A 12585-nucleotide genomic window follows, 5' to 3' on the forward strand; every position below is an offset into this window, starting at 1 on the left:
CGAGGTACGTTTAAATATCACTAAAGACTACAACATATTGAAATTTCAGCAATCTACGAAAACTTACTCCGAAATCTGTCCGAGTTCGCATGGAATGTCCCATAGGAAACGTGCTGTTGAATGTATCGCCGGCCGATAGGTGCACGGGGAGAGGAGACGGCGAAGGCGAGGCGATGCTTCTCTCTTGTCAATGGCGCGTCGTTGAATGAGAATAGCGACGACCACGATGACGGTGTAGTTAAGGGGGATCTCCTTTTCTAGACCGTTTGATCGTTAGTCGACGGTCTGGCCGGTTCAATTGGCGTTTAGAAAAAAGAACAGCGAAATAGCTGGCAATTACGGTTTTTGCGCAGCGGAGCCGTTTTAACGCGGGGAAAATGGAGTGCGTGCCGCGTGATTCATCGCGTTCGGGCGGTCGATTTTTTCCTTTTTTTTTCCCAGCGCAATCGCGCGCGCGACACGATGAATGTTCCATTTGCAGATATTTTATCCGCCGAATTAATTTCTACGCGATGGGATTAAATACTTGCGCGCTCTTTTCCCCCACTCTTTGTCCCATTCTTTTTTATTTTTTTTATTTTAATTTCGGAGGGGTGAACAGTCGGCGGAGCTAGCACGCGGGTATTTTCACCCACAATTTATTTCGTATGCCGCGGAACTGGTGTATCCCACTCGTGGCTATTCACCGTGAATTATTCGACCAAGGTCAGCGGGGGAACGGTTCCTCGGGACCGACGTGGAAAACGCAGGATCGCCGGAAAGCAGGTCGCTCGGCGGAGAGGAAGAAAACGTTTCTAGGCGATCTAGTCTAAGTATAGGTGCCACAGCCCTCAGCTTTGGCTCCTAGGAATCCAATCAATAAATATTACAATGGAACCCCTAGAGAAGTAGGGGAGCGTTGCCTCCTCTCGCCCTGCTCCCTCCATCTCTCTGCCGACCCCACTCTTTCTCCGTCTCTCTTTCTCCCGGCCGATACTCCTTTCGCTGTCGCGTCGGTGGAAAAAGGATCTGTCGTACGTCGCGCCCTCGCAGTTGTCGCGTTCCTCGTCCTCGTTCGCCTCGTCCTCGACTGCGTCCGCGAGACTTCGCCTCTCCGTCTCTCCTGCTCGCTTTTTCCTCCTCCCCGTCTCGTCCCTCCTCTCCGCAGTCCCTATTTCTTTCTCTCTCCCTTTACCTCGCCCCTCCGCCCTTCTAGACTCCCCGTTCCCAGCGCCTACACCCCTCGCTGTTCCTAAGCCCGCACCGACTCACCCTGTTCCGAACCCCCTCCGCTCCCCACCCCTCATCCAGCAGCGTTTACATTTTACTTTTCTAGTAGCGAATTAAAACCGCGTTCATGCGCAGCCCGCGGAAGGGCGTAATGATTTTTTGAGGGGCGAATCGAGTGGGGTCGCCCACAGCACCGACGGAGGGGGTAGTAGCTGCGGGCGCGAGCTTAGGCAGGAGCAGGATGGCAGGAGGGATCGCGAGACAAGCCGACTGCCGAATAGATGGATGAAATGGCTAGGCTCGGACCGAGGGAAACGACCACGGAGAGCGCCGTTTTGCTCCCTGTCAATTCCGCTGAAGGAACCAGCTAACGGTTCTAAGCGAGCTCGCTGGAAATTCTACGTTCACGCGGAGAACTTCTGCGCTCTCTTCAGCGGATGTATTCTCAGAGAGCCCTTACGTAACACCGGGTACGATATTAACGGAACGTAGCCGAGGCAGTTGACAGTGATCGAGGTTCAGCACCGATTGTTGTTATAAAACCTATTGCGAGTGTTTAGGCAGCGTGACGTAAGTCATACACCCTCTGCATCGAACCTTTTCAATGGCCCCTTTCTTAAGTAGGAATGCAGCCTCTAAACAAGGTCTAGACTCCGCGGCGACAGTCGCAGCATGAACTCTCCTATATCAACGCGCGTATCGCTGACACCTACTAAATGCTAAGGGAAAGCAGAGAGGAACCGCCTGTTCCCTTTGTTTCCTTCGATTTGACCAAACTCTGACCCCGTACGTATAGCGGAGAGTCGTGCAGTACCGACCGCTCTAAGCTTTTTGTTATATCTTGGGGTAGAGTCGATAAAAATCAGAAATTCAAAAACGTGTTTGTAGTATAGATGGAACTTAATAAGAGGGAAATTATTTTTGTGAAATTTAATAATAAGAATTGATAATTCGCAAAAGTAAAAAATGGTAATTTCTAGGAAACGAAAAATTGATTAACAACGTTAATAAAATAGCATTTAATTGGTACAATACAAGATTATTTTCAATTTTCATTTGTACAAACATCGCAAGTATAATACTTAATATTCTCCTGATCTGTACATTCGACGTGTGCTCAACCTTCACATTCGGTACATTGCACCCAATTTTTGGCAAATGATTCCTTGCAAACATAAATAAGCAAAATTTTTATTTAAATAAAATTTCGAATAAGGAATAATAAAATTAATTTTATTCATCGAATAAATTCTCGTCAAATAAAAAAGTTAAGTTTGTCTGTCGAATAAATTCTCATCGAATAAGAGAATTAACTTTATTCGTCGAATAATCTAAAGTTAAAGTAACTTTTGTTTGATCCTTATTTAAATAATTTTGTATTTAGTTAATTCCCAACTGTGCTTGCAAATAACACACTGGGTAACTTCTTCATTAAATCCTAGCTTCCTCTTTGTTCGGTTATCATACCTATCCTTATTTATTTTATTTTTCTGCGGGACAAGGTAGAAGGAAGGCTAAATGAACATCTTATAAATTAATCTGAATTACTAACAGATCGAATTTACAGATAAGAAAAATTTAGTCTCTACTGGTTGACAGTAGGTTGAAAGCTAGGGCGTTTTAGTAAACTTAATAGACTAGAGATAGTATACATAATAGAACAAAATCATTTACTCACATGAGAAACAAAAAATTAACTTTAAAAAATAACTTTTAACCCACTGAATATCAACGTATACGTTTAATGCCTCAGAACAATGGAGTAAACAATATGACTCCGAAATAGGTCATAGAGAATTGTGATTTTGATTTGTTAATACAAATAAAGTGCTAATATCTGATCAAAGAAGCGAGAACTAGCTTTGGTCGTTGCTGTAAGCTGGTCGGTACTGCACGACTCTCCCCTATTTACTGCCAAAGGTCGGTGTTTCTCATCCCTGCTGCAATGGTTCTGGCCAAGTCCCTGTATGTATTCTGCATCAGGCGTGCATCATTCGACAGGAAAGATTTGAAGTGCGGAGTTAAAACCAGCCCTGTCCAATAGACCAATTTGCTACCTGCAAATTGCCCGACCCGAAAAGGTCGTTGGTTCAATCTATGGCCAAGTGTCAGCAGACTCGTATGTACCTATAGTCGTCGATCTATCGGACGATAATCCCAATGTACACGCGAGCGTACTCGCGGATAGGCCGCGGTGGCGCCTAAAAAATTCCAACCCCAGTGTTTCTAATTGGAAGTCGTTAGCTTTGCGCATTTTCGTCTCGCGGGCTAACGGATGAAACGGGGTGGGCCTGGTAGAGGAGAGAATAGAAGGGTAGCAAAGGAGAGAGAGCAAAGTAGGGAGAGAGAGTAGAGGAGAACAGAGAAAGAGAGAGAGAGAGAGAGAGAGAGAGTTAGGAGGGCTGTGAGTGGCGGGGTGAAAGGGGAGGCACGGCCGATGCGGCCACAGGCATAAAGCTCTCTCCCACCATCGAGCCGCTCGCTCTCCTCTCTCTCCTCTCTCTCTCCCACCCATCCTCCCTCTCGCCGACTCTCTCGCTCTCTCTCTGCGTACGCACTATTTTTTAGTCCGCACTTATTACGACAGATGTCTCATGCTCCGATAAAGAATAACGGCGGCCAGGCGGGCGGCGTTTCCCCCCCGCGTGCTAGTCCTAACCAGGCTCGGGAGCTGCAGCCCGTACTCTCGTCGCTTCTCGTGTGGCTCTCGTGGTGTCGTCGTGGACACGACGCGCGACACCGACGCGACACGCGTGTTACGGTTACCTTTTACGCCTCTACGCTTTTACGCGTCCGCTCTCTTTTCTCCCCTGTCTCTGCTCCGTTCTTCGTTCCGACTACCCTCGCCGCGAGAGGCACCTCCCTCTCTAACGCAGCGGGGCCAGTGTGGGGAACGTGTTGCGCCGCCGTGACAGTGACTTTGTTCCTCGACGTGTCAACGGGCTGCCACCGGTGCGCGTCTCTACACTCCTGGCTGACACGTCAGCCCTCTCTTATCCCCGGGAAACGGTGTTCGGCAGTGGTGGTCGGTGGTCGATGGTTGACGGCGGTGGTGGCAGTGGTGGTGGTTAGGCAGTGCGGTAAATACGAGTGCGCGGAGGAGAGCTGTGGCATTCCGGAGCGCGCGGCAATTTGCGTCACGGTGGCTGCTCGCATCCCGAACGGGAGGAACACGTGGCTTAGGTGGGTAGAGGCGGTGCGTGAGACGCGGTTCGAAATTCCCGCGCGTGCCCCGACCGCCGCTGTTTTCGTATTTCGCGGGAACGCCGGATGGAGCGCGGGAGAGGGAGAGCTACGTATGACGAATTGAAAGGCAAGAAAGGCTCTCTCTGTTTCTTTCTTTCCTTACTTGGGCGTAGTATCGCCGGAGGAGCCTTCTCCCCTCGTGCCTCCGCGTCCGGGCCTCTGTCCTCCGACAACCCTCTTCCCTCCTCTCGTTCTCGTGCGGATCGAACGTGTGCGTGGCACTGGCAGAAAAAGGGGGGCTGCTTTTTAGGCAACGCACTACCGCCGCTCCGACCGCAGCTATCCGCACGACGGCACCGCGGTCCGTTGCGCACCGAAACCTCGTGAATTTCTTTTCCAACGTCAAGCTCTCGGCGGCGGCAGTGGGGAAAAGGATCGAGGAACGAGCTCGAACGCTCGAGACTTCGCGTCTCTGTGCCCCGAGGAGTCGAGGGAACGCAGGAGGAGCACGTGAGCGTCTGACAGGTGCCGCAAGGTAAACCTCGTTACCTTCCCTTGGGCGCAGGAGCTTCTTCCGGCTCTCTCCTCCGCGCGACCCAATCTTCTCGAAAGGAGAAGAAAATTCGATCTTCCTCCCTCCCCGTCGTTGGCGAAAATTTCGCGACGCGTCGACGGTGCTTCGTCTCCGTTTCTCCGCGAAATGCCCTCGACTCCTCTCTTTTCTACCACCGTGTCCTCCGGCGGCTCTCTTTTTTCCTCCCTCTAGCATGGTTCGCGTCTGTCCTCCTCCCGGTGCACGGTCCTTCTCTCTTCCTCCCTGTCTCTCCTCTCTTCCTCCGTCCTGACTCTCTCCCTCCTTGCACGTATCCTCGGCACGCTGGTGTGCGTGGATCTTCTCTTACTCTCTGTCAGACGGTGCTAACACCGGCCCTCTCTCTCCCTCGTGTCGGTCGTTCTCGCTCGGTCGTACCGGCGATCGCCGGCTTTTCGTACGTTTTCGTGCGGCCTCGCTGCCGCGCCGCGCCGCGACGTACGCCCGCGTCGTCGTCGACGGCACACAGTCGTGACGTGACGTTTCGGGGGTTAGTTTGCTCGCACACGGGTGTGTGACGGAGAAAGAGGGCCACCGGTGGACTTGACTGACTGACTCGGTGCACTCTCGCCGAGCGTGTTCCGTTCGAGGATCGTCGCGCATTTCCGCTTCTCGGCCCAGCTAGCCTCTGCACTCGACACGACGACCACCGTCGTCGTTCCCTCGTCGTGGGATCGTTGGTTCGTTGCTCTCGCGGCGCCGCGCGACATGTGATCCTTCCTCGTGTCGCGATTCCCTCGATCGGCGAATCGACGAATCGCGAGGCCGTGCCAAAGGAAAGCGGGAAACCCACGCACTTTTGATCCACCGCCGTGTCTCGCGTCTCCCTCCCACCGCTCTTCGGACATTTTCTTCTCTTTCCCTCCCTCTCGCAGCCCGCGGCCGTGCCCGACGCGCGTGGTTACGCGGATTTCCTTCCGGGAGGGCTGCCCGACCGGCGAAACACCGCGAGAACGCGTGATCGTGCGTGCCCAGCTCGCCTGTCCTCCATTCTTCTGCCACGTACAAATCCTGATCGATCGATAAACAGGCCGCGGCACCCCGCGGGCCTTTCCGCGCCAAGATCGCGGGAACGGCGTAAGAAAACCCAGCCAGCCGGCCCGGTGGATCGAGCGACTCGCGTCGATCGCGGATCGGCCCCCGTCCGTGGATATGACTATCCGGCACGAGGCAGCAGCACTACTGGCCGAGTGTAGGGGACTTATTCGCGAACTTGTGAAGTGCGCACTTTTTTGCGAGGTGGCGTTGTGGAGATAAAACACGCACGCGGACCGCTCCGATTCAGCACATTGTGTGGTTACGGTCATTAGCTTACGCGGCATGACGAGTGATAGGTGTGCTTTCGCGATAACGCATCCGCTTTTTTCCAACTGTGATTACGCTCCGGATAGTGCGGTGGTGAATGTGCCTTAGAAATACGAGAACAGCCGTTTTAGACGCGATCGAAAAACAAAAAAAAAAAAAGAAAAGGGAAAAGGTAATCGTTCAGCGCCTTAGAAAATAGATCGGCGCGTTCGGGACAGCGATCCGCAACCGATGTCGCCGCGGAGCTTTGTGCCCTTGATTTTCACGTCTCGCCGTGTCGTTTCCCGCGGGCAGCTTCTGCCGCCTGGCGTTGTCCAGGAACGGCAGAAAAATCGGGCGTATATACGCGCGCGTCGTGTTTTTCGTCTGTTCCGCCCGGAGCTGTCGCGTGACGCGCGAGGAATACAATGTATATTCGGCGACGACCGTGGTAAATAAAGTCGACATTCTTTCTGCCCGTTGTGTGTCTCGTGCCTTCTGGATCGTCGACAGTTTCTAGTTCGCCGGGCTCTATTAGCCGAGCTGTTTCGGGCATGGATTTTCACGGAGATGCGAAACTTATCGCGCACTCGTCACATATAAATTTAGCAGTGCGCGATAGCGAACCTAAAAAAGCCTGAAAACAGTTTCCGAATCGCACCGCGGCTTATGATAAACGTGTAATCGAAAAATGAAATTTCTTCTTCTTCTCCCTCTCGCTCCTCTCTCTCCGGCCGTGACTCGTCGTGTCACGATAGTCGTTCGAACGTAACCAAAATGCTGGAGTAAATATATTTACCGCTCGATCCCGTCCCCGTGCCTGCGCTCCGCCGCCCGCCTCCGTGCCTACTTTAATTACTATTTTTCTACGCGGGCAGAGTTCGCAGACTGTGGTCGGTGACAAGCGTAAAAATACCTTACGAATCGGCGATACCGATTATCAAGCGAAACGCTATAAAATAGTGCACGGTATCCGTGGCGGCTACTTATCGTAAACAACGCGCCGCGCGGAATACATGTGTATCGGGAGAAGAAAAAAAAATAGAGTAGGCTTTTGTCATGGCATTCTACCAGCACATACGTGACGCGAGTAGCGAGCACTGTAAATTTGTTTTAAGATCGTTCCTTCGTTCCTTTTTTTTTTTTTTTATCATTTCGCTAAGATAACACTATCAGCATACATTTAACTGCTTGCGCTTTTATAAGTGGCGGAGAGAATTATTTAATCGTAACGTTCTGGCTTCGCTCCAGCCTGTCGACCTAATTTTCTTGTATGGTGCACAAATAAAAAGAGGAGAGAGGGAGAGAGAGAGAGAGAGAGAGAGCGCGAGGGAGAGAAAAAAAGAAGACGAAAGAGAGAAAAGTAGTGTGTAATCCTTCTGCGTCTATTTTTACGACATTGCACTCTTTTGATTTTTATTAGCCCGACGTTCGTACGGGTTTCGACGTCAGTCGACCTGATTTCCATTCGTACGGTTTTTCCAGTGCAACGAGTCGGTGTTCCTTCAACGTTCCCGCGGCAGATTCGCGCGCTACTCGCGCGGAGATCGTTCCTCGGCCGCGACGTAAAAATACCGCGAACATAGACGCGCCCGTTTCGCAGCGGCGAGAGGAACGGCCCGCGGTCCCCCGTATTTTTATTCCCTCGGAATTAACAACATATGTTCCAGCCGCGACACATTCGGTCCACTTTGTCCCTCGCGGCCGAATCTGCCGCATTAATTCGCGGGCTTACATTGTATAAATTCTCACGTGGCACGGAGGAGCGTCGAAGGAATTAACAACTGTTCTAATGCCACACCTACGGCTAACACCAGCCCATTTCTTTTCTCCGAGTCTTCTCTCCGCTCCGAATCAGTCCAGACTAGGACCAGGGTACAGTGGCAGTCGCTGCGCGATCGTGTCGCAGCGGCGTTGCCCGCTGTTTCTTCTCGTTTCGAAAGAGCGGTTTATCGAAAAAATTATCGGTTTTCAGGCTTATCGTTGGGGCAGTTTATCGTGCACCTAGAAAATTACTCGCGCTCCTCTCCGATCTCGTTTCCTGGCCGCGGGTGCCGCGGGCTCGCGAGGCGCTCGATTCGTCGCCGCGGCCAGTGAAAAAGAAAGAGGCGAGGAGAAAAGAAACGTTCGTTAATTCACTCGAGGCGAGGCATAATATTTTATTGAGCGATAAGATAAGCGGTCCGAGTCAGCGCTGGTTTAAATAGCGTACGTTTTATTTCTGATTATAGGTGAATAGATATAACGATGGTAGATACGCAACACTTTTGCCTGCGATGGAACAATTACCAAAGCAGCATCACGTCGGCGTTTGAGAACCTGAGGGACGATGAGGATTTCGTGGACGTCACACTGGCCTGCGATGGCAAGAGCCTCAAAGCGCACCGCGTCGTACTTTCCGCTTGCAGTCCCTACTTCAGAGAATTGCTCAAGGTAAGATCGTTCGATCTTTCCACTCTTCCATTCCACCCCCTCTCACTTCGCCTCCCTCCGCGCCATCTGGTTCTTTGAATCGACTCGATGTATGTATCGTCAAGCGCAACGTTAATGTTTAACTAATACGGGAACGTGCCTCTTCTGTTCCTCCCTTTTTGCCTCCCCCGTTTTGCAGAGCACACCGTGTAAACACCCGGTGATAGTACTTCAGGACGTAGCGTTCAGCGACCTGCACGCGCTGGTCGAGTTCATCTATCACGGGGAAGTGAACGTGCACCAGCGTTCCCTTAGCAGCTTCCTGAAGACCGCCGAGGTCCTCAGGGTATCGGGGCTTACGCAACAGGCGGACCAAACGGACAGGGACGAGGTAAGTCTCCCCTTGCAATCGTCGCCTCCTCTTCGTTGCTCGCCGTGCTCGTAATATCAACGAGGCTCTCTCGCGCCCTCCACCTCCGGCAAATTTTGATTATGCCTTTGCATCTTATCTCTGATAGAGACGTGACTTTCAGCTAAAGACCGTCTTATCTCGCTGCACAATGTGTATCCATCTTGATTCCAATCCATAATTGTCATAGGTCAAGCAAACAAAGATAACCGACTGCGCCGCGTATAGGGAACGGAGAAATTTCGCAGCTGCGATGCGAGGGTAAAATGGCCCATGGTGTATCAGAGATACTTCGGTTCAAAGCGACCCGAAGAGCACCGTGGCCAGAGCACGCGAATCCTGTTGTAGGACTCGATTATCTTAGACGAACGTTCCCTCGAAATCTGTGGGAATCGGTTGCTCCTTTGCCACGGCGATCCTTAGTCCCCGTTTACCGTGTTTACTTCTTTCCGGGTTGTTCTTCTGGTTTTCCAGCTGTCCCACGTGCGCGCGTTGGCCGCCGGTGGCAATCATCTTCCTTTCCACGAGAAATTGGACGAGAGCTTCCCGAGGGGTGGTTCCCCGCCCACGCCGATCACCCCGACCCCGACCACCGTGCAGCAACTGCTACGCAGAGCGCAGATACGCAGGAACGAGAGACGAACGCCCGATCCTCACGATGAATCGGCGAAGAAGTCCAGGGTGCAGTCGCCGCCGCTCAACAACAACGACGCGACGCCCACGGACTTCTCGATGGTGAAGAACAACCATCTGTCGGGCAAGGTCGAGGGCAACGGTGTCCACGAGGAGAACAGCCCCCTGGAGGACAACATAAAGTGCGAGCCGTTGGAGCTGACAGGCGGGAACGGTGGGAACGCCGGCAACAACGAGGACTCGTCGGATTCTGGGGCAGCGGCGTCCGATCGGCCGCCGGCGTCCGCCAGCAGTAACGAGCACGAAGCGGAGTCCGAGCACATCTCCACGCCGAGCTTCCTCTCCGAGGCGAAGATCTTCCCGCCCACGCCTGGGAGCTTTAACTTCAGTATGGCCGCCCTCGCCACGGAGCACACGCCGTTGTCAGGTAGGCCGATTAGTTGTCCCCGAGGTGGGCCTGTACGCATTGACCAATTTCGATCGTCTCTCACCGCACCCACCACTCGATATGTAGTAGTTCTCTCGCTATTGAATCATCAGCCGAGTTCCAAGGAACGTCTAGCTCGTCTTTATATTTGCTTTCCAATTTACTACCGATTTACGGGAGATCCCAAATGATCTCAAAAGGGCACCCCTGTGAGAGGTTCTTCATTCCACGTGTAATTGGGTGCTTTGAGAATATTGTGTATCACTTTTCGTAGATGTACGAGTGTAGGAAAATTCTGTAGTGAAACAGTGTCCCCAAGAAAGTGTCCTCAACTTGTGAGGTGATGTTTAGGGGTTATAGGGGTGCAGGATATCAATGGCCCAGGCAGGATTTAATCTTGGAGGGAACCGAGTTGAAGGGATAAAAATATTTTTAACGCGGATTCAATAAAATTCTTTAGGTGATTTTAAAAATTTATTCAAAGGATAAAATTCAGTTTTCTTTTCTTACGACGCCGGACAGTGGAGAAATTTCGCGATTTTATTAAAACTACAAAAATAAATTTTTGATTTCGATAAATAAATGCAAATGTCAATTGAAGAACTAATATGAGTATCAAATGCCACCAATTTTACTGTTAAATGTTTTAATACAAAGCTCGTATACACTCGAACAATGAAAGAAGTGTATGAATGTAAATAATAAAAAAATCTTTATCGTTCGTAATTTTTGTAAGTGCTGTTTTTCGGATAATTTAGTTTCACATATAACGTAAAAGTGCCGAATGTTATATATTAAAAATAATTTTTGAGGTTTTGACCACGAAAATGGATATAGTTCTTCAATTGACATTTGTATTAAATTTGTAAAATTCAAAATTTTCATATCTGCAGTTTTGATCATAAAGTCGCAAAATTTCCCCACTGTGCGCCCCTTCTTTGGGGGTGCGCCAAGGACAGGGTATCCATAGGGTACAAAGGTTTCGCCTTTCTTTTGCTTGTCGCAAATTTTTCTTCCTCGTTCTTCTTAAATCAGGCATTACAGAAGATGATTACAGGAGATTCTTTACCCCCCCCCCCAGTCTCTCGTAATTGCGATGTTGCGTACAGGCCGTTGTTCGATCGCCCGCCGTGGTAGAACGTTCGTTGCTACGTGTGACGATAGTGAAATTTCCAGGATTGGGCCACGGGTTGCAACCACCGGACTTGGCAGGAACTTCACAAGGTAAGAACGTTTTCTATCAGCTCCGCCCTGTGAAGTCATTAGGAACGAAGGCTCGAGGACTCGTGGAAGCAGAGTTGCATCTGCACGTCCGCGCGCCCCTTCGCCCCGCGATCCACCGCCCCGGAATATCGATTCTATGATCCTGCGGTTTGTTGACTCGACTCTACTCGACCCTCGATCCTTTTGATTTCACCGAGGGCACCTCTATGCTATATATTCCATTATTCTCCACCGACAGTCGATACATCGTGGCCGCAATCGTCTGCGGTGTAGCGGTCTCGCTCTAATTAAAAAAGTAACTAAAAAAAAGATCTGTGCAGTTATATCAAACTAACAAAATCACGAATTACAAAAGTGAATATATACATACATTATATATATACATATTTTTTAATTTATTTGGTTGCGGTGAAAGAGCACTACTGTCTGCTTGGACGATTAAAACTTCTTCTAATTGGCATGCGTTTACAAAAGATCATCGACAATCATCATTTCCTTTATATGGTTACCATTTTTCGCGACTCGCCTGCATTCTTGCATCTCATGATGTCATAACGGTTCGCGGTTATCAACGGATTCACGACCGCTAGAAGGAATTTGTCTGCTGATTCGTCGCCCCTTCTCCCTTCACGACGCGATTCTCAATTCTAATATTCGTTCACTGTACGAGCCTAGACGGGGGACAAAAAAAGGATCTAGTTTACGAATCATTCGCTTTCGTTCCCTACTCGAAGCTCGCGTCCCAAAACAAAAACACGCAGAGGGGGCGAAGGATCGATACGATTCCTAGTTTCGAGGCGTCCCCTGCGGAATGTTGTTGCCGCTAGTATTGTCTAGCTCGCGGATAATCAACAAGCCAGAAGAGGCTAGAACAGCAGACGCATTCGTTCGATCGGCCGTGGAATTCGCTGTGATCATTATAATTGGCACGGAAACGAGTTTACGAAAGGAAACCATCAGTTTGGCATCGCTGTACAAAACTATTGATCTCCGGCCCCCGTGTCTGAAGGAAAGCGAGAATTCCCCTGAAACCCGGCAGAAATAAAAACGAGAAAGAGCGCGCAGAAGAAGCCGGCGAGTAACGATGCAGCTGCGGACTGTTCTCTTTTCTTGCACGAACCCACGTCCTCGAAAAGAAGACACCACCGATCTGCGCACCGATACTCCCTCTGTGTACGAGCCGCTTTTCTCATATTTTTTTTTTTCTTT

General features: G+C 50.5%; 1 protein-coding gene across 8 annotated transcripts in view; it reads left to right on the plus strand.

Annotated features, from left to right (window-relative positions):
- The window catches only part of Br (broad-complex core protein), a 42102-nt gene that overhangs the window by 18035 nt on the left and 11482 nt on the right, over positions 1-12585 (plus strand). Inside the window, exons 1-5 of one of the 8 annotated variants that reach the window (XM_076823395.1) lie at positions 4171-4392; positions 8503-8704; positions 8883-9074; positions 9567-10152; positions 11317-11376. In XM_076823395.1, the coding sequence (XP_076679510.1) occupies positions 8519-8704; positions 8883-9074; positions 9567-10152; positions 11317-11376 (1024 nt within the window). In that variant the 5' untranslated portion in view covers positions 4171-4392; positions 8503-8518. Of the gene's footprint in view, positions 1-4170; positions 4393-4795; positions 4931-5442; positions 6465-6582; positions 6723-8303; positions 8416-8502; positions 8705-8882; positions 9075-9566; positions 10153-11316; positions 11377-12585 lie in introns of those variants that run through there. The other 7 variants (XM_076823394.1, XM_076823391.1, XM_076823396.1 and 4 more) reach the window with 7 other exon arrangements.

The sequence above is a fragment of the Andrena cerasifolii genome, chromosome 11 (genome assembly GCF_050908995.1).
Source record: "Andrena cerasifolii isolate SP2316 chromosome 11, iyAndCera1_principal, whole genome shotgun sequence".
NCBI lineage: Eukaryota > Metazoa > Arthropoda > Insecta > Hymenoptera > Andrenidae > Andrena > Andrena cerasifolii.